The following is a 19,659-nucleotide window of genomic DNA, read 5'->3' as shown; positions in this document are numbered from 1 at the left end:
TCCGAGAGTAAATCTAGAGATTCTGAATCCTAGAGTAAATCTAGAGATTCTGAATCCTAGAGTAAATCTAGAGATTCTGAATCCGGGACATGAAGTAAATCTAGATTCTGAATCCTCTGTGCCATTGAACAAAATTTATTTCTATTTTTAAAATTATTTGTGTTATATGTTAGTAGCATATTAAAAAAACAATTCACGAATATGTATTGACAACAATTCAAATGTAATTTTATTGTATTTCAAATAAGTTCAACTTAGACAGAAACCAGGTTACAAAGTAACAAACACAAGCACACCAAATCTCTTCATAAGAGTTGACACAACAAATCTCGTAGTGGCTAAACTATTTCTACTTCTTCTACGAGATTGTAAGCTCAAACCTTTCGTCTTACGTGTGATGTCGTATTATCAAAAAACGCAAAACTCGAAACATACCTATCTTTTATGTTTAATCTCTACCATAAAATACAAGCACACAAATTCTTTGTAACAGATGGCATTTACAATGCAAAACTATGAGGAAAATCTATGCCTATCATGAGGAGAAGTATAATCAATATTGGGGCCAAGAGGAATGATGCCAAATGGATTGATTTGAGGATGGCTTCCATAATAATGCTTCTTTATGTGTTCCATATGAACAGAGCTGCTTACCCCTTTAGTTTGGTATATATCCTTGGTGTAATTGAACAGATTTGGATACTCTCGTAGCAGTTTCTTATTACATTTGAAGTGAACTGCATAAACCTAAACAAAAAAGAAAGAAATATTGATCAGTGAAGTCGAAAAATTAAACACGTTCTTAACAGGTTCGGTTGATGTCATTACCTCGTCGAATCTTATGATGGTGACAAACAGCCGAACGTCTGCTTCAGACAGTGTGTTCCCACAGAGGTAACGTTGCTTGGAAAGTATGTCCTCACATCTGTCCAGAGCTTCATACAACTCTTTCACAGCCTGTATAAGGATGTTTCATCAGTATCTATGTCTCCAGTTTGTGGATTTTAGTAACGGTGTTCATCCTCCGGGTTGGATTCAATCAGGGGACATTTTCAATTCAAGATAAGTATTTGACTTGTAAATTCGGCCAACTTAAATGGTTCCGAGTAGCTGCTCGATCTAACTCATTATAAATAAAATAAGACTTTGAATTAACAAATCGTTGGGAATGTTTCGGAGTACAAAAGTATCTACAAGAAATGCATAAGTAACTATCATAAGAAAAATTAATATATTTGCGTTGGATCAATTCAATCACAACTTATTTAAACCCAGAACAATCTTACTGTAACATCTTAAGCCCACGGCTAGTAGATATTGTTTTCTTTGGGCTTTCCCTTTCAGACTTCCCCTTAAAGGTTTTTAAAATAGCAAGAGAGGTTTCCACACCCTTAAAAAGAATGTTTCGTTCTCCTCTCCAATTGATGTGGGATCTCACAATCCACCTCCTTCGAGGGTCTAGCGAGCAAGGGTCCAGCGTCCTCACTGGCACTCGTTCCCTTCTCCAATTGGTGTGGGACCCCAAATCCACCCCTTTGGGGCCCAACGTCCTTGCTGGAACACCGTCTCGTGTCCACTCCCCTTCGGGGCTCAGCTTCCTCGCTGGCACATCGCCCAGTATCTGGCTCTGATACCATTTATAACAGACCAAGCCTACCACTAGCAGATATTATCCTCTTTAGGCATTCCCTTTCGGGCTTCCCCTCAAGGTTTTTAAAACGTGTCGGGAAGGGAGAGGTTTCCACACCCTTATAAAGAATGCTTCGTTCTCCTCTCCAACTGATGTGGGATCTCGCAATCCGCCCCCTTTGGGGCCCAGCCTTATAAAGAATGCTTTGTTCTTCTCTCCAACCGACCTGGGATCTCACAATCTACCCCTTCGGTCTAGCCTTATAAAGAATGCTTTGTTCTCTTGTCTAGATTGATTGGGTTTACAGAAATTCAGATTTTATTTTTACACTCTAAATTGTCAGCTGCTATACTGAATTGCTTACCTGGTCATAAGGCTGTTGCATCCTTGCAAAACCACACTTATAGACACCGTTGTTAATGGCGTCGTATATCCATCCATTAGTCTCGTCAATTTGGGCTTGCAAGTGAGGAGGATACAGATCTAGAGCTGGATTCTCTGCTATATCATTGAATTCAGTATTAAGCATACGAATTATCTCTGAGCTCTCATTGTTAACAATGGTTTTCAGTTTCTTGTCCCATAGAACCTGTCACGAAGAACACACTAAGAGGACTGCATAACATTGAAACATCTACTTATAAGCTCAAATTACATTCATAGCCATGGCTGAAACTTACAGGAACTGTGTACTTTCCAGTGTAATTTGAACTAGCAAGTTCATACAGATCTCTTACACTTTTAGCTCCATTCAATTGGTCAGGTTCAGCCCCAGGCTCCTCTGTATCAGAACCAGGAAAAACCCATCCCCTATGATCATCAGTGTCCTTGGTTCTTTCCCAAATTGGTTTGACTGACTGAGCAAGAAACAGTTTGAGGCAAAGAAGAGCAATATTGTTTCTCAGTAAAAACATCATGGATTCATTTAGCTATGGAAATAAAATATCTACCGAGAAACTGATCGCCTTTTCGAGTCCTTTGATCTTCAAATATGCAAGGCATCTGGAAGCCCAAGGACAAGCATATGAAATGTAAAGATGATATCTCCCTGATTCTGCTGGAAATTGGGAGGATTGATCTCGTGAAATCAAATTGCGAAATGTCGAAGCTGTTCTTATAAAAGCGCCAGTTGTAGACATTTCATCAAGGGCCGATCGTGCCATGCAGAAAAACCTGAAGGAAATCTCCACAATTATATTTGTAAACTGAGAGAATGGAAATCGAAGTGCATAAAACCTAGGGACAAAATCACTCATCACTAGATCTCAGCTCAACTGTTCAAGAGCAAATCAATCACTCAAAATTTTCAAATTCATGACCATTTTCCTTCTGTTATCGTCGATCTCATTCGGATCCAACACAAGAAAACTAGAAATGATCACACTAGAAAGTCGAAATCAACGTAAAATGGACCGACCAGATCAACCAAGAGAGAGAAATCAATGCGCTAATCCAACAAAACAAATACGTGATATTAATCACTAAATCGGCGATCATACTTTAGAAGATAACAATCAAATCACGCAAACAAGCGACAGCCGCCGGGCGAATGATTGAAAAGGTCAAATTCAGAGAAATCACTTCAAAACGACGATCTTAGAAACATGAGGAATTGAAAAGATAAGAATAACCAGAGAGTTAAGGATCACCTTAGAGATGTAAAACAGTGATTTGAAAGACGAAGAGGACGAAGAGGACGAAGAGTTCTTTGAGGCGATGGGAGTGCAGAAAGCATTCAGAAAGCTAAGAGTCGATCACCTTTACTTGTTTTTCTCTTCCTTTTGTCTATTTCTTGGCTTTCTTTTAAATTTATTTATTTATTTATTTTTATTTAAACTAAATTAATAAAAAAAAATGATTTTAAAATTTTCAAAATTTTAATAATATCCTTACCCACTACAAAATAAATAAATAAATAAATAAAATAANTTTTTTTTTTTTTTTTTTTTTTTTTTTTTTTATAAATAAAAAATGGTTAATATTTACTTTAGAAATATATTTAAATAATTATTTAAAAAATACTTTTGGTCTTCATAAAAAAAAGTTTTTACCATTAGACGAAAATTATTTATCTTTGAATAATGTACAATAATATTATTTTTATTAAGGGAAAAGAGTATGACGTGTTTGTTCCACCAACTCTATTATTTAAGTTAGCAAGAAAATTTGAGTGTAGAAAGCGTTTAAATCACGAGAAATCACTTGACATGTATGGTACATGTCCCTTACGAGAACGTAGTCTGAGTTATAAGTAGGAAGATCATTTAGTATAGAGAAACATCAAATGTCTAAAATTTCTTTCTACTCTCTTATCTTCTCTACGTTATTTTTTTTCCCCTCCTCCTCCGAGCTTACCCCACCATGGCTCGAGACCCATTTTCAATATTTCGTTTATTTTTTAATCTAAAATCAACTACAACGCTTTTTTAATTTAGAAGATCGAATAAAATACCTTTTCAAGTATATAGATCGAATAAGATACTCGAACCGTAATTTATGTTGAAGGAGATATGATAAACGATATCAAATCAAGAGATTGAAGTCCAACAAAATCATGTATCATTCAAGTGTTCAGAAGTTAGTTAGCCAATACCTCTTGATATCCTCTCCGTCAAATCAGAAACAAGAGCATATTTGTTGCTCTCACAACAAGCAGTCATGAATGCAGCCAAACTCACTCGATCGACATTGACTTCCTTATCAAGTAACTTATGAAAGAAGAGAGCTGCCATGCCGACTTTCTTCTCACTACAAAGCTTGCGTATTAGCGTATGGACCGTGCGTATCCAAAGCTTCTTGTCGAGCCGTTCCAAGATAACCATGGCTGAAGCGAACTCTTCTGTTTTGCAATACTCATAAGCTAAGGTCACCCGAGTAACCTCGCACGGAGTCAGCCCATTGTCTATCATGACATCATATAATTGTCGAGCCTCGTCCAACCTCGACTCTTTGCAAAGACCACTGATTAAAGCACCATAACTAATGCTATCTGGTGCACAACCATGGACATTCATCCGCTGGAAAAACTTGACTGCTAAGTCAATTTTTCTTTCCCTACAATAGCCACATATCATGGATGTGTAAGTTTCCTTTGTCGGAACGAACCCAAGCTTAACGACTTCATCGAACAACTTCTCGCTATCGTTCATCATTTTCTGCCTGCAGAAGGCAGAGATCAAAGTGGTATACAAATGGACATCAGGCTGAAAACCAACTTTAAGCATCTTAGTTAAAAACATAAGGGCTCGATTCAAATCGGCATGTTTACATTGTTCAGATATCAGAATGTTGTACGTGACAGCGTCGGCTTCAACTCGATTCCGACACCCTTTATTTAGCAATTTGAAAGCCTCTTCGACTCGCCCTTTTTTACAGAGACCATCAACAATTGCATTGTAAGTACATATGTTAGGGAAGAAACCTTCATTACACATAACCTCCATTAATTCATAGGCTCTACTGAAATTCCCTGCCTTACAATGCCCATCAATGAGAGTAGTGTAAGTGTTAGTGTTTGGAACCATTCCTTGTTCCTTCATTCTTTCAAACAACATTTCAGCTCTATTCAACTTCTCCTCTTTGCAATACCCACTTATCATGGCTGTGTATGTGTACACATTTGGCTTGTAAATATCACTTCTAACAAGCTTAAGAAACAGTCTAAAAGCTCTATCAGTCCACCCTTTCTTGCAAAGCCCATCGATTAATGATGTGTGGGTATACACATTGGGTTTCCAGCCATTTCTAACCATTTCTTCCAATAATTCAAATGCTTGCTTAACACTACCCCTCTTGCATAACCCACTAATCATAGATGAATAGTTTATCAAATTTGGTGATAAACCCATCTTTTTAACCTTATGAAACAACCAAAATGCTCTGCTTACAAAGCTCTTTTTACAAAAAGCATTAATAATCAAAGTCAATGTGGCATTATCAACAACAAAACCTCTCTCCATCATCTCATTTAACCACCTATCTACGTCCAAAACATTGCCATATCTACAGTTACCAACAATTATAGACTTATAAGTGCAAGAATTTGGAGCCATACCTCTTGCAGACATTTCGTCGAACATGTTGCCTGCATATTCGAGCAGCCCCATTTCAGCAGCCACCATGATTATACGATTCATTACTCTGGTGGTCAACACAAGCCCCTGGTTTCTCATGTCAATGATCATATCCACAGCCTCCTTCAACTTCCCAATTTCTGCAAAAACCCCTATCATACACTCCACCACTTCATCGGCTCGCTCCTGTTTGCATTTCCCAACCAATAACATCGTACAAACTATGTAAAGCCGCATGAAATAGCGAAATTTGGGGAATCCAATTGCCCAGTAAAAGAAACTCAACGCCATCATTGAACCCTCCTCGCTAGCAAGTGAAGCAACGACTGAAATGGCTTGCTCGTGAGTCAAAAAATCAGCATCCATATCAAGATTCAGCTTTAAAGGAGAGAATCTCAAATGGGGTTGGCGAAAATAAGACTCGATGACCAATGAACAAATCGTTTGCACTGGAGATTGCAACGAAGAACAAGAAGAAGAAGAAGAAGAATCACGGTGCGGCGAAGAGATGGAATCGAAATGAGATGAGGAGAACAATCCCGCTGAGGCAGAAACTGATAATCGTTGTGGAAAGGAAAATTTGTGGAGAAATCCATGGAGCCTTAGAATTCGGAGAGACGCCAAGAATTGCATCGAAGGCATGAAGGTCGCAGGAGCTCTGCCCCCATGCGATGCGAATTGTCTTGGACTAGTTGCGTTCATCCAGTTACGTGTCTAAATAATTAAATATGTTTGCTTTTAAAAAAAATTGAAGAGATAGTAAATTAATTATTTTTTTTAGCTTAATAAACGCAATTTTAAGATAATAATTAATATCTTATTTATCGTATATTTAAAAGCACTAATTATATAAGATTGAATGTCTACGTAATCGAAAAAATTGCTTGACATACGATGATGATTACATTGTTATGATTTATGGTTTTGTATTCAAATCGATGTGATACCCTAATGATGATTTTACATGGAAATAAAATTTTAGAATGGTTCAAAATTTTACGAGTGTACATTCTTTTGGCAAACGATCATTCGACCCTGTGGAGCGTTCGTCGAGTAACCAATTGACACCACATTTGGTGAGCTTTCATTTTTTATATAGGCAAACTTAACTCTAGAGCTGCATGTCGAAACTCTTATCGAAACTATTACTTCTGAGGTTATGGCCTGGGGCCCTACCTGACCCTCTCCGAGTGTGTCTTCGACACTCAGTCTCCTCATTCTCTCCAACCTTTCTTATGCCTCATCTTGGCTTTAATACACACTCTTGGTGTGTTGGATGATGTATCATCCTCCTCAGTTGCATCATGACACTTGTCTATCCCAGCTCTCACGTGGTCTGATGGGTGTCACTTAAAGATTGCCACTGGCCATGTGTAGGGGTCACACAGCCTACTGTTCTCATACTGAGGTTGTGACACCCGGCATCACCAGGGAGAACCTTCCAGTTGGTCAAGTAGATAGACATTTGGAGTACGGTTATCGTTTTAAGAGCTAAGGGCTCCTCCATACTTATGAGATTTACCCTAGGGTCTTCCTCATTTGACACAATGACTTAAAGCGTAATTTACAAAAGGTTGATCATGGACCAAGGTAAATGTAAACATAGAGCTAAGAGTACCCGAAAACCTTTGGTTCATGGACTCTGAGGGGGGGTTAGAGCACTCCCTAAAGGAAGAATGTATAAGGTTTAGGTATGTATGAATATGAAACGGTTAGCACATACCATAAGTCATAGTTTTGGCTAACTCTTGTGGCCATATGAGCACACTTCAGATTTTGTGTATTAGAATAAGTTTGACGATAGCTTACAAGTAAGTAGGTTACTGAGTATTTTTAATACTGACTCTTGATACACTTTTCTTTTTCAGGTGGCAAGTGGAGTACTGATCGTGGTGGGAACATGTCAAGTTGTGCAACTGTGTAGGAGACCCTCAACCCGAATCATGTATTTATTTGTTTTAAACAAAGTGTTTTCTATTTAAAATTATACGTGCACACATGTATATTTCACTTATGAACTTGAACGCAGAGAGTTGTATTGACAATTAGTTCATCCTTTTGGCCGGTGAAGCTACGATACCGTTTTGGTGGTGATCGCTCATGTGCATCAAGAAGTTCCTTGGCTCGTTAGTCCTCTCTTCCATGTCGTTGCAATACCTTATCTACTTGTAACAAAAACGTGAGATTTCTCGACGTTATCGTTTTTCTTAAACCCATCCGTGTCGGGGTTGTTATTACACATTCTGGAACTATACTAAACTTATTGAGCTCGCCCTCATCTTTTCCAGAACAATGCTTGTGTTAATCCTCTGCGTGTTTGCTCTTCCTTCGTTTGCTAGACCGAAGGTCTTTGTTACGTCGACATTTATGTCCGACGAGACAAAATCGTTCGTCATCCATCCTTTTCTCTCGGTATATCGTGTTTCCTTTTCTTACAGGCAAGGTCTTAGAGTTTGTTGATGTGTAAGACTTCAGGTATGGTCGTGGGTTCGTTGGAGGCGAGAGTTCTCTGGCGCTCACGCGTTTCTCAGCGACCACACAAGTTGTTGTTGTTATTATTATTATTATTATTATTATTTTATTATTTTTTAACCTAACGGGACATTACATGAACACTTCAAATTTTTCTTTCAACTAAATTGAATTTTATAAGCTAGTTTGGGGACCTTATTGACCTACCGATTATAAGCTCCAATGATGTAAAATTAATTAATTGAACTATTTAATTAATCAATTTTCATGCATATAAACGTATAGTTGAATTTTTATGTACTATAGGACAAGTTGTATTCGTTGATATAATCCTTACAAGCTAGTCGAGTTTTCATAAGTTGTTCGTAGTTACAGCTAGGTCAAAAGTTCATTTTACTCCTGTAATTAGATCTTTCAACTCAAGTGCCACTATTCTCTAATGAATAGCTTGTTTATGATCTAGTCATAAATCAAGTTCCTCTCGAACAATTAAGAGGGTGGACCCCATTATTCAAGTCTTGAAATCAGTATCTAAGAGAACAACTCATCATCTACTTTGAAATCAGTATTTAAGAGAACAACTCACCTGCTTTCCTTATATGAAAAGAAATAAACTTCATCTCGTGATATCAAGTTCCTAATGTGGTTGTCATATTGAATCGACTCCGAAAGTCATTCTTACCCATGCAAATCCAAAGATAAGCCCTCACACGTATAGGTTATAACTCATTCAGATTAAGATTGAATCGCATATGATTAATATGTGAAATATTAATCTTCTCAATTAACAGATTTATAGAGAGAGAGTAAATACTTCGAGTTCAGTCTTATGCAAATTCATTGTATAGGATACCCCTACACACATGTCCCACGTGAACGATTTGGATCAAATTATTTATAACAATTACAAAGTGGGTCATATCAATAGTGTTTCCAAGACAAGACACTCCTTTTAGACGTCAACTACATATTATTCAAGATTATATTAATAACCTTGGATTTTCCTATCATGGATAATATGAAATTACAAATAAAATAATAAAAATTATTATTAAAAGTTAAATAATTAATTAGGAGGCTTTACGGTATAAATCTCAAATATTTTGTCGTTGAAATTTCGGAATTTTATTGAGAGACTTAGAAGTTTAATTTTCAGATAACACAAAAGAAAAAATGCTTAGAAATTTCAGAAACTCAAGAAAAATATGAAATAAAATATTAAAAAATTAGAAAAAATCAATTAAAGTGAATCTTATACTAAGGGCCTCCAGTCCGGATGGTAAAAAATGTATACGAAAGGCAATGCCATGGTCGATCATGCTAAATGCAATTACGGACTTCTAATCCAGAAGCAATAAAATATGTACACAAAGATGTTGTTGCCCAGGATCGAACTGAGGACCTTTAGTGTGTAAGACTAAGGTGATAACCGCTACACCACAACAACCAAATATTTTTAATAATAAAATAGTTAATAATTATAATTTTTTTTAAAAAAATCTTTAATTACCTTAATTTTTTTAAAAATTATAAATAAATACTCTTAAATCACTTTCAACCCTTAAGTACGACCATTATTTTCAATTTTATTCTTTCCCTACTTGATACTAGAAGTTAGATATTTGAGTCGTAAAGTTTATTATGTTTATGTTTGAAAATGTTTAAAAAAAAAACAAATATCTAAAAAAAATTTAGTTAGAGACCTTTGATCTAATAGACTGACGTGATAATTAACTACGCCACAACACCATATGATTTAAAAGCTTTTTTCTATATTATGATATAATGTTATAAAACGGTAGGAAGAGTAAAAGAAAACATGCCGTGCCTAATCCAAAATCAGACGTGCTAATCCACTGTGCAAGTTTAAGTATATATTTTTATACTTTTACTTTTAAATTCCCACTTATCATATAGTGAAGGAAAGTATGAGGACTTGATGCATAACTGTGTGTTTGCGTGCATCGAGATACTTCTCCATTATGATGAGTACAGACGTGTACACCATGAGACTAATTGTTACCATCATGTTTGTCATAATGCTACAACGACCGCTATTCTCTTTGGGTGTGGAGCAACAGTCCGTCAGCGAGTGCTAACCCGACCAGCAGGTCTAGGAGGCGTGCGAGCCCGCCTGGTGGGCCCACATTCGCACGTGTGGGACATATGTAGAGAAGTATTACACATCTAATATAACCCGAACTAGAAAGTCGCCTAAGAGAATGAAATGATGTTTTAAATGATAGGTCCCACCATATTGCATGTGACTGCATTTCATAACCCTAATAGTTGGGTCACTTAAAACTAATTCTTAAAATACTCAAGTCATGTGCTACTCTTAAATTTCAATACAAATGACAATAGCGTCGCGTTGAAGACCATAGAACTTGTGGTAGGATAAGTTGCATTTTATTTGTTTTGTAGTCCTAAGTTAGATTAGGTCATCGTTCTAATCCTTTTTTGTTTTATATAAATTTCACATTATTTTATTTAAGATTTTATTGCGAATGTTTAATATACGTTCACGCGCTTATCCACTACACCATGCGGTCATTTATTAAAGTTTATGCATATACTTTAATATAAATATATATTTTATGAAATTTACTTTTTTTTTTTTTTTNTTTTTTTTTTTTTTTTTTTTTTTTTTTTTTTTTTTTTTCTAACTTAGTTTAAATTAATTTTTTTTTCCTAACTAGGTTTCCTAACCTTTAATATAAAACTACTATTTAATCAAATATTTCATTAATACTCTTGAACGTTCGTGGATAATATTAACAATTACGTCCATATACTTAAGGATATTTTTAAACTTTTGTTAAAATATTAAGGGTATTAATGAAATTTAGAAAGTTTAGAAGGATATTTTTGAAATTTTTGGGTATTTTTATGAACTTAGCCAATATTCTATTTATAAGAATTTATCACATAGAAAATATTTGTCTTTGCAAAAGAGAATAATTTTAGGGAGAAAATAAAAATTTTATATGAAAACATGGTGGACCCAATATAACTCGTGGTCATGTCTTTTTTGAAGAGTCATCTTTTCTCGAGTTCCTACCATGGTCAGACTCGTCTGACCCATTTTGAGTCATCAATGATATCATAGGAACACATGGTGGCAACCCAATGTAACTCGTGGTCATGTCTTCTTTGAAGAGCTACCTACTGTCGAGTTCCTACCATGGTCGAACTCGTCTGCTCCATTTCGAGTCAACAAAAATATCATAGGCTTTGCAGTGTGCCCAAGATCAAATGTTGTTCTATATAATATGTTCTCCAAACGAATGCCTAAGTTTTAGGTTGACTACAATGCGGGTCAGATGTGGTTCGGGTAGTTGATTTGGGTTAGTCGCGCGCCACGTGTCAGCGCTCAGAGTAAGCCAAGCTTTTCCACTACCTGCCTAACACATGTCCCTCCAGTTGCTAGATGCGTTTCTCCTCTTTCTAGTCCCCGTGTGTTCGTCGCCAATTGCCTGAAACCAATTTTTTTTAGATTCCGGTCAAAATGGCATATCAATCTTTATTTTTTTTTTCTATCTTCCAATTCGTAACTTGAATTAACTCGATTCCTACAACGAAATTCAAGACCTCAAGTCCACCTATACAGATATATTTTTCTTGCATTTTTTTGGTACTCACAATGCGTAATAAATGCGTTAAAAAATAAGAAAAATCAAGTTTCTTGCCGAAGTTCGAGATTCTTGGTTGCAATTTCCGACACGATTTTTCGCTACACTGGTTTGAAAATCACGCTCTAAGGCTTCCAATAAAATCTAGGAACCCGTAAAAGTTAGGAGGAAGCTTGTCATAAAGAAGGGTGAGTTTGTACCTGTTGGGATCGAGGTGTTACAACTTTCCCCTCCTTAGGAACTTTCATCAACAAAAGTTGACTATTCCTAAACAAGTTCGGGGTAAGACTTCCTAACGTCATCCTCACATTCCCAAGTCGCTTTGCTATCCAGATGGTTACCCCACAAGACTTTGACAAGGGGAATCTCCTTGTTTCGCAATCGCTTGACATCTCAAGCTAAAATTTGGATTAGGGCCTCTTCGTATGATAGATCCTCTTGAAGCGGGAGCATTTCGTATTTAATGATGTGGGTGGGGTCCGGTGTGTATTTCCTTAACATGGATACATGGAAAACGTTGTGAACGACAGCAAGAGTGGGTGGCAACGCTAACCTGTATGCCACAACACCAATTCTCTCAAGGATCTCGAAGGGACCTATGAACTTGGTGTTAAGATCGCACAACAATGCACACACTCGATCTAGATGAACACAAAGAACAGGATAGAGAAAATACAAGGAGAACTCTAGCTTAAGGATTTATATTGATGACTTCAAGTATGTATAGTAATAGAATACATGGAATACAGAAAGTACATTTTCAAAGTACGTAAGCGGATATATTTGGTTCAGTTTACTATATATAGCTTTACCGGATATAGCTTTACTATGTATAACCGTTGACCAAGCTATAAAAAAGTAGCAGGCTCCATAACCTAACAATTCTCCCACTTGGAGACTGATCCAGTCAACCAAGAATTTCATTCTCAAACGATCACTGCACCATACCAATTAAGGTTTTGCATAACCTCAATTTTCCAACATCAACACATTTTGTCAACATGCCTACCAGATTCTTTGCACCCTCTATCTTCTCCAAACACATATCACCTTCTTCCACTAACCTGCGAGTGAAATGGTATCGCCTTCTAATGTAATTTTTCCTTGAATGATAGACTGAGTTTTTCACTAACTGTATGACACTCTGACTATCTGTATAAAGAATCTTCTTGTACTGCTTCATACCTAATTCTTCTACATAGTCTGTCATCCATATCATCTCCTTTCAAGCTTTAGCTATTGACACGTACTCAGCCTCAGTAGATGAAAGAGCAATGCATTTCGGAAGCTTGGACATCCAACTCACTGCTGTTCCATCTATAGTGTAGATATATTTAGGTGTGCTCTTGCTAGAGTCTACATCTCCACTAAGATCAGCATCCACAAAACATTGCATAACTACTTTGCCATTGCCATAACAGAGTGAAGTATTGGATGTACCTCTCAGATATCTCAGAAGCTACTTCACAACTTCCCAATATTCCTTCCCTGGATTTGCCATGTACTTGCAAACAACTCCCACTGCATGTGTTATATCAGGTATAGTGTAGACCATAGCATACATCAAGCTCCCAACTGCTGAAACATACGGAACTGATGCCATGTGCTTACGTTCCTCAACTATCTTGGGAGATTGCCCCTTTGACAATTTAATATGATTTGCCAAGAGGGTAGTCCTCGGTTTAGCATCATTCATCTTGAATTTGGACAACACCTTCTCAATGACCTGCTCTTGGGATAGATTTAATGTGCCAGTAANCCATGTGCTCACGTTCCTCAACTGTCTTGGGAGATTGCCCCTTTGACAATTTAATATGATTTGCCAAGAGGGTAGTCCTCGGTTTAGCATCATTCATCTTGAATTTGGACAACACCTTCTCAATGTACTGCTCTTGGGATAGATTTAATGTGTCAGCAAATCTATCTCGAAAATCCTCATCCCAAGAATCTGCTTCGCTGCACCCAAATCTTTCATCTCAAATACTAAAGACAGGCTTGCTTTCAAGCGGTTTATCTCCCTCATACTTGATCCAGCAATCAGTATATCATCCACATACAGGAGTAGAAATACATAAGAATCAGTGTATTTCTTGAGGTAACAACACTAATCCTTTTCACTCCTATGGAAACCACTCTTGCACATGAAGGTGTCAAACTTCTTGTACCATTGTCTTGGTGCTTGTTTCAGTCCATACAATCTCTTATTGAGCTTACACACCATGTGCTCCTTGTCTGGAGCTACAAACCCTTCTGGTTGTTGCATATAGATCTTTTCATCTAGATCTCCATGTAAAAACGCCGTTTTTACATCTATTTGCTCAAGGTACAAATTCTCCGATGCAACAATACTCAGCAGAATTTGGATAGTAGTTAATTTCACAACAGGAGAAAAGATCTCAGCATAATCAATACCTTTTCTATGTTAATATTCTTTAACTACTAACTGAGCCTTAGACCACCTTCTGCCATCTGATTTAACCTTGATTCTGAATACCCATTTATTCAATAGAGCTCTCTTTCTTGTAGGTAACTCAGTCAACATCCACGTATATTATTCTTTTCAAGTGAGCTCATCTCATCATCCTGGCTTGCTCCCACTTGGTTGAATTTTCCACTTGTAGGGTCTCATCAAAGGACTCTAATTCTCCTTCGTCAGTCAACAACAGATAATGTAATGAGGGTGAATATCTATCTGGTGCTCTGATAATTCTAGATGATCTCCTCAACACCTGCTGAGGTGTAACTTGCTCCACGTCTGGTTCATCAACAAAAGGATCAGGAGTTCCTTGAGCTTTTGCTGTAACATCACTGGGTGAGTTTTCTTGCCACTCAAGCTCAACTCCCACTTGCTTCGTAGTCTTCAAGTTTATATTCTCTTTGTCCTTGTATAGGACATTTTCATCAAAGGTCACATCACAATGTCGTGGGATTTTCCTATTCTTGTCATCCCTAAACATGTACCCGAACATGTCAGAGCCATAGCCTATAAAGTAGCACTTCACAGACTCATCATCAAGCTTGTCTCGCTTCTCTGGATCAACAGTAGAACAAAAAATTCTTAAGTGAGAGTACTTGAATTCTCAAGGGATAGTAGAGAGGTAGTTCCCTTAAAGTATTGACTCCAGGTCTTGAACAAGGGGCCCCACTCTCTCATTGGCTTGAGAGGGATTCAGTTTACTGGTTGAACCACAAACCAATTGTTCATTAGAGGATCAGTGGGACATGGAAAACAAGAAGTAACTTTAGGGGTAAGACGGTAAATTGACCCAGCTCTAGTTAACAACCTGTGAAGGATTGATTTACTAATCATGGTTATATCAAATGGACAAAAATATATCTATAGTGAGGGGAGTGCAACTATTAGGCTATAGTGGAGTGTCCTAATAGTTAACGAATGTTGGTTAACAAGGTTAATGAGTTTAGCCGGTTAATCTCGGATCGTTGGAGCCCATGATCTATAGGTCCATGAGGTTCCTCTGCTAGCTCATATCGTACTAAACAATAGAACAGTGTGACGAGTGAATTCGAAGTGTTCGAATTCAAATTAAAGAATATGCGCTAAATATATACGATATATTTAACTGTATTTTTGTTTTATTTACAAATTAAAAAATATGTTTTATTTACAAATTCACATATACTAAATCCCTTCCAAGTTTAGTCACTCATCGGATCACACAATCTCGTTCTAAGGCCAGAGAATAGTAGGGAAGGCACTAGTGGTGGTTCGAAACCGGTTCGTGAGAAAAAATGAATTTGAACTACAAAAGGTTAGTACTCAAACTCCTTGAGTTTTAATGCTTATGAACATGCTAGTTAATTAATTATAATTGATGTACTTAGATTGCCTAAGATCCAAATTGCTTCCACATGTGTTATAACAACACCATCAGCTGGGCCCCGAAGAGAAATGAATTGTGGTTTCCAAATTAGTTGAGGAGGAGAACGAAACATTTTTTTATAAATAGGGTGATCAAGGTACATGCAACTCCTCCCAAAAACCTTGAGAAAAACTCTCACAAACTCTCTCTTCTCATATACTAAATCCCTTCCAAGTTTAGTCACTTACCCGATAACATAATCCCGTTCTAAGGCCGGAGAGTAGGGAAGACACTAGTGGTGGTTCGAAACCGATCCTTGGGAAAAAAGGAATTTGAACTACAAAAGGTTATTACTCAAACTCAATGAGTTTTAATTCTTATGAACATGCTAGCTAATTTATTATAATTGATATACTTAGAGTGCCTAAGATCCAAATTGCTTCCGCATGTGTTATAACAACACCATTAGCTGGGACCCGAAGAGAAATGAATTGTGGTTTCCAAATTAGTTGAGGAGGAGAACGAAACATTTTTCTATAAAGGTGTGGAAAACTCTCACACCTAAATTGAGTTAGAGAACGAAACATTTTTTATATAGTTTTGTTGCTTGTTTTCTTGCTTGTTTTTGTATCCGTCATTGGCAACAACATGATGCTATAAATTAGATTGGGCTCCTTCCAACTCTCATCTAAACAAAATATATTTTAACTTCCATGCAACAATTTCTACATATATTCCTATAAAATTTTCTATAATAACACCTTATTAGTTATTATAGGTGTAATGTATATATTTAGAAAAATAAGGTTAAAAAACTAAGAAGATTTAGATGGTACAACACCAATGTGATTCTGCCATATATATGAAACAAAGCCAAGTCAATTTGTATACAAACGAAAAAGGTAACTAAATTAAACTCGCGAAAAATGAAGCCTCAAAACATCTTTTGTTTCATCATATTGCTTGCTTTTGAATCAAACATGATAATTAACTCATGTTTTGCCCAATCTAATTCTAAATACCAGCGCCCATTGTCTCCATGGGAAGTGGCTATTTTGAATCACATGAAGGATTCCACTCTCTTAGCTCATTGCAAGTCGAAAAACGATGATTTAGGTGAGCATGTGATCGTACCTGGAGGAAAATATTACTGGATGTTTAGTGAAAATGTTTGGCAATCTACACTATTTTGGTGTAATTTTAGTAGCAAACATGGGCAGGCTTCTGGTGAAGTGTTTTGGCCAGACAACGGAGGCTGGCTTCAAGATCGATGTGCAAGTAATACCTGCATATGGGCTGCTAGAGACGATGGCATTTCCTTACGTCTTGGTTCGCTTGATTCATATCAATTAATATACCCTTGGAAATGATTTTACTCAACCTTCATTGAGTTTATTTCAACTCACAGCTGTTGATCCAAGCATAATGCTTTATGAATGAAAACTCTTATTAGTTCTTTAAACGTAAATCCAAGCATATTTTTATAAAAAAACAAAACTTAACACACTTGTATTTTGCTTTTTCTTTTTAATTAAATTACAAATTAAGTTCATGGTGTTAAATCATGAACCAGACAAGGGATCCGCCCACGCATCCCCTCTCCCCCAGTGACATGTGTCGCACATTCAAATGCTGACTTCTTGGGCTCACACGGCATTAACGGCTCGACTCGGCTTCGACGGAAGCTCTGATGGCTCAGAAATGTGTTATTACACATTCTGGAACCATACGAAACCCTTTGAGTTCGCCCTCATCTTTCTAGAACAATGGTCGTGTTAATCCTCTGCGTGTTTGCTCATTTTTCGTTTGCTAAACCGAAGGTCTCTGTTACGTCAACGTTTATGTCCAACGAGAAAAAATCGTTCGTCATCCATCCTTTTCTCTCGGCATATCGTGTTTCCTTTTCTTACAGACGAGATCTTAGGGTTTATAGATGTGTAGGACTTCAGGTACGGTCGTGGGTTCGTTGGAGGCGAGAGTTCTCTGGCTCTCACGCGTTTCTCAGTGACCACAAAAGTTATTATTATTATTTTTATTTTTATTTTATTATTTTTTAACCTAACTCGACATTACATGAACACTTCAATTTTTTCTTTCAACTAAATTGAATTTTATGAGCAAGTTTGGAGACCTTATTGACCTACGGATTATAAGCTCCAACGATGTAAAATTAATTATTTGTTCATAATTACAGCTAGGTCAAAAGTTCATTTTTACTCCTGTAATTAGATCTTTCATCTCAAGTGCCACTATTCTCTAATGAATAGCTTGTTTATGATCTAGTCATAAATCAAGTTCCTCTCGGACAATTAAGAGGGTGGGCCTCATTGTTCAAGTCTTGAAATCAGTATTTAAGAGAACAACTCATCTACTTTGAAATCAGTAGTATTTAACAGAACAACTCATCTGCTTTCCTTATATGAAAAGAAATAAACTTCATTTCTTACCCATGTAAATCAAAAGATAAGCCCTCACAGGCATAGGTTATAACTCATTCAGATTAAGATTGAATCGCATATGATGAACACGTGAAATATTAATCTTCTCCATTAACAGATTTATAGAGAGAAATTAAATACTACGAGTTCAGTCTTATGCAAATTCATTGGATATGATACCCATACACACATGTCCCACGTGAACGAAAGAGGGTCGTATCAATAGTGTTCCCAAGACAAGACACCCAACCTAATGCCATATACTATAGACCCTTTAGGTTATTACTTGAACATAATCTTCTGATCCATAATGCATAAAATACTTAACCATGTTGATGTTGACTACAGTGGGAGTCGAACCCATAACCTTCTGATCCAAAGTCAGACGCGCTAATCTACTGCGCTATGCAGTCATTTTTAAAAGTGTACCGACATAAGTTATGTCGAATTCGTTCTCACTTGTGTCAAACGGGTCAAAAATATAATGATAAGTCATTTATGTCAAGCGGTAGGTATCAGGTTGGACTGCGGGTCGTTGGATTGCTTCTCGAGCATGCAGGTTAGATGTGGTTTAGGTCGTCGATTTGGGTTAGTCGCAGCTCCGCATGTCAGCGCTTAGAGTAAGCCAAGCTTTTCCACTACCTGCCTAACACATGTACCTCCAATTGTCAGACGCGTTTCTCCTCTTTCTAGTCCCCGTGTGTTCATTGCCAATTGCCTTAAACCCATTTTTTTTAGATTCGGGTCAAAATGGCATATCAACCTTTATTTTTTTTTTTTTCTATTTCTATCTTCCAATTTGTAACTGAGTTTCCTCCCAAAACATGCAAGAATCCTCACCTAAAGTACCGTAGATGAGTATTATTTCCTAAACTATTAAAAAAAAAAAACGCATGGATCTACGGCAAAATCTTGAAGCAAAAGAGGTCACGAACTTACCTCGCGTTCTTACCTATTTCTTGACGAAAACGAATGATCCAAAAACAAAAACATTAACTCTTAGATCAACAATACTTCGATGTTCAGATTTGAGCATTGTACCCTCCTTTCTCTTCTTCTTTTTCTTTAAAACTTTAACTCTTCGCCTTTTCTCTCCTTTTTTTTTTCTTTTCTTTTCATTTACTTGCAATACCCTCGAGATGGTGTGTGGGGGAAAAATTACCTTTTTATCTTCAGTTGACTTTGATCGGAATTTTCCATTAAATCACCATTTTTTAAAATTTTCCTAAGCTCCTTAAGGTGTCTCGAACATTTTTACTTCTACACCCATTTGAAAATCTCGCTCTAAGGCTTCCAATAAAATCTAGGTATCCATAAAAGTTAGGAGGAAGCTTGTCATAAAGAAGGGTGAGTTTGTACCTATTGGGATCGAAGTGTTACAACTTTCCCCTCCTTAGGAACTTTTGTCAACAAAAGTTGGCTATTCCTGAACAAGTTCGGGGTAAGACATCCTAACGTCATTCTCACATTCCCAAGTAGCTTCACTATCCAAGTGGTTTCCCCACAAGACTTTGACAAGGGGAATCTCCTTGTTTTGCAATCGCTTGACATCTCAAGCTAAAATTTGGACTAGGGCCTCTTCGTATGATAGAT

The 19,659-nt window shown here is 36.9% G+C and overlaps 2 protein-coding genes and 2 non-coding genes across 4 annotated transcripts; all 4 read right to left on the bottom strand.

Moving 5' to 3' along the window:
• Positions 1-204: 204 nt before the first annotated feature.
• Positions 205-3,404, bottom strand: LOC111802388 (glutathionyl-hydroquinone reductase YqjG-like). The gene is made up of 6 exons (XM_023686734.1): positions 3,280-3,404; positions 2,581-2,803; positions 2,311-2,487; positions 1,995-2,219; positions 829-957; positions 205-747 (listed from the first exon to the last, which is right to left on the bottom strand). Exons 1-6 carry the CDS (start codon positions 3,363-3,365, stop codon positions 514-516), a joined length of 1,074 nt encoding a protein of 357 aa, XP_023542502.1. The 5' UTR covers positions 3,366-3,404; the 3' UTR covers positions 205-513.
• A 721-nt stretch (positions 3,405-4,125) lies between these two features.
• On the bottom strand, positions 4,126-6,393 carry LOC111801563 (pentatricopeptide repeat-containing protein At4g19890). The gene has a single exon (XM_023685591.1). The coding sequence runs from the start codon at positions 6,343-6,345 to the stop codon at positions 4,213-4,215; it is 2,133 nt and encodes a 710-aa protein (XP_023541359.1). The 5' UTR covers positions 6,346-6,393; the 3' UTR covers positions 4,126-4,212.
• A 3,156-nt stretch (positions 6,394-9,549) lies between these two features.
• On the bottom strand, positions 9,550-9,622 carry TRNAV-UAC. The gene has a single exon. It is a non-coding gene; the product is annotated as a tRNA-Val (tRNA).
• Positions 9,623-18,405: 8,783 nt separating this feature from the next.
• Positions 18,406-18,479, bottom strand: TRNAQ-UUG. The gene has a single exon. It is a non-coding gene; the product is annotated as a tRNA-Gln (tRNA).
• Between the last annotated feature and the right edge of the window lie 1,180 nt (positions 18,480-19,659).

The sequence above is a fragment of the Cucurbita pepo genome, chromosome LG09 (genome assembly GCF_002806865.2).
Source record: "Cucurbita pepo subsp. pepo cultivar mu-cu-16 chromosome LG09, ASM280686v2, whole genome shotgun sequence".
In the NCBI taxonomy this organism is placed as follows: Eukaryota; Viridiplantae; Streptophyta; class Magnoliopsida; order Cucurbitales; family Cucurbitaceae; genus Cucurbita; species Cucurbita pepo.
The sequence above is the reverse complement of the archived record's forward strand: the minus strand, read 5'-3'. Positions and strand labels throughout refer to the sequence as shown.

Coding starts and splice junctions, on each gene's coding strand:
- LOC111802388 (XM_023686734.1), bottom strand. CDS start 3,365: ATGCTTTCTGCACTCCCATCGCCTCAAAGAACTCTTCGTCCTCTTCGT. Junction 2,220..2,310: donor CTGGAAAGTACACAGTTCCT/GTAAGTTTCAGC, acceptor TCTTCGTGACAG/GTTCTATGGGACAAGAAACT. Junction 748..828: donor CCATCATAAGATTCGACGAG/GTAATGACATCA, acceptor TTTTTTGTTTAG/GTTTATGCAGTTCACTTCAA.
- LOC111801563 (XM_023685591.1), bottom strand. CDS start 6,345: ATGCCTTCGATGCAATTCTTGGCGTCTCTCCGAATTCTAAGGCTCCAT.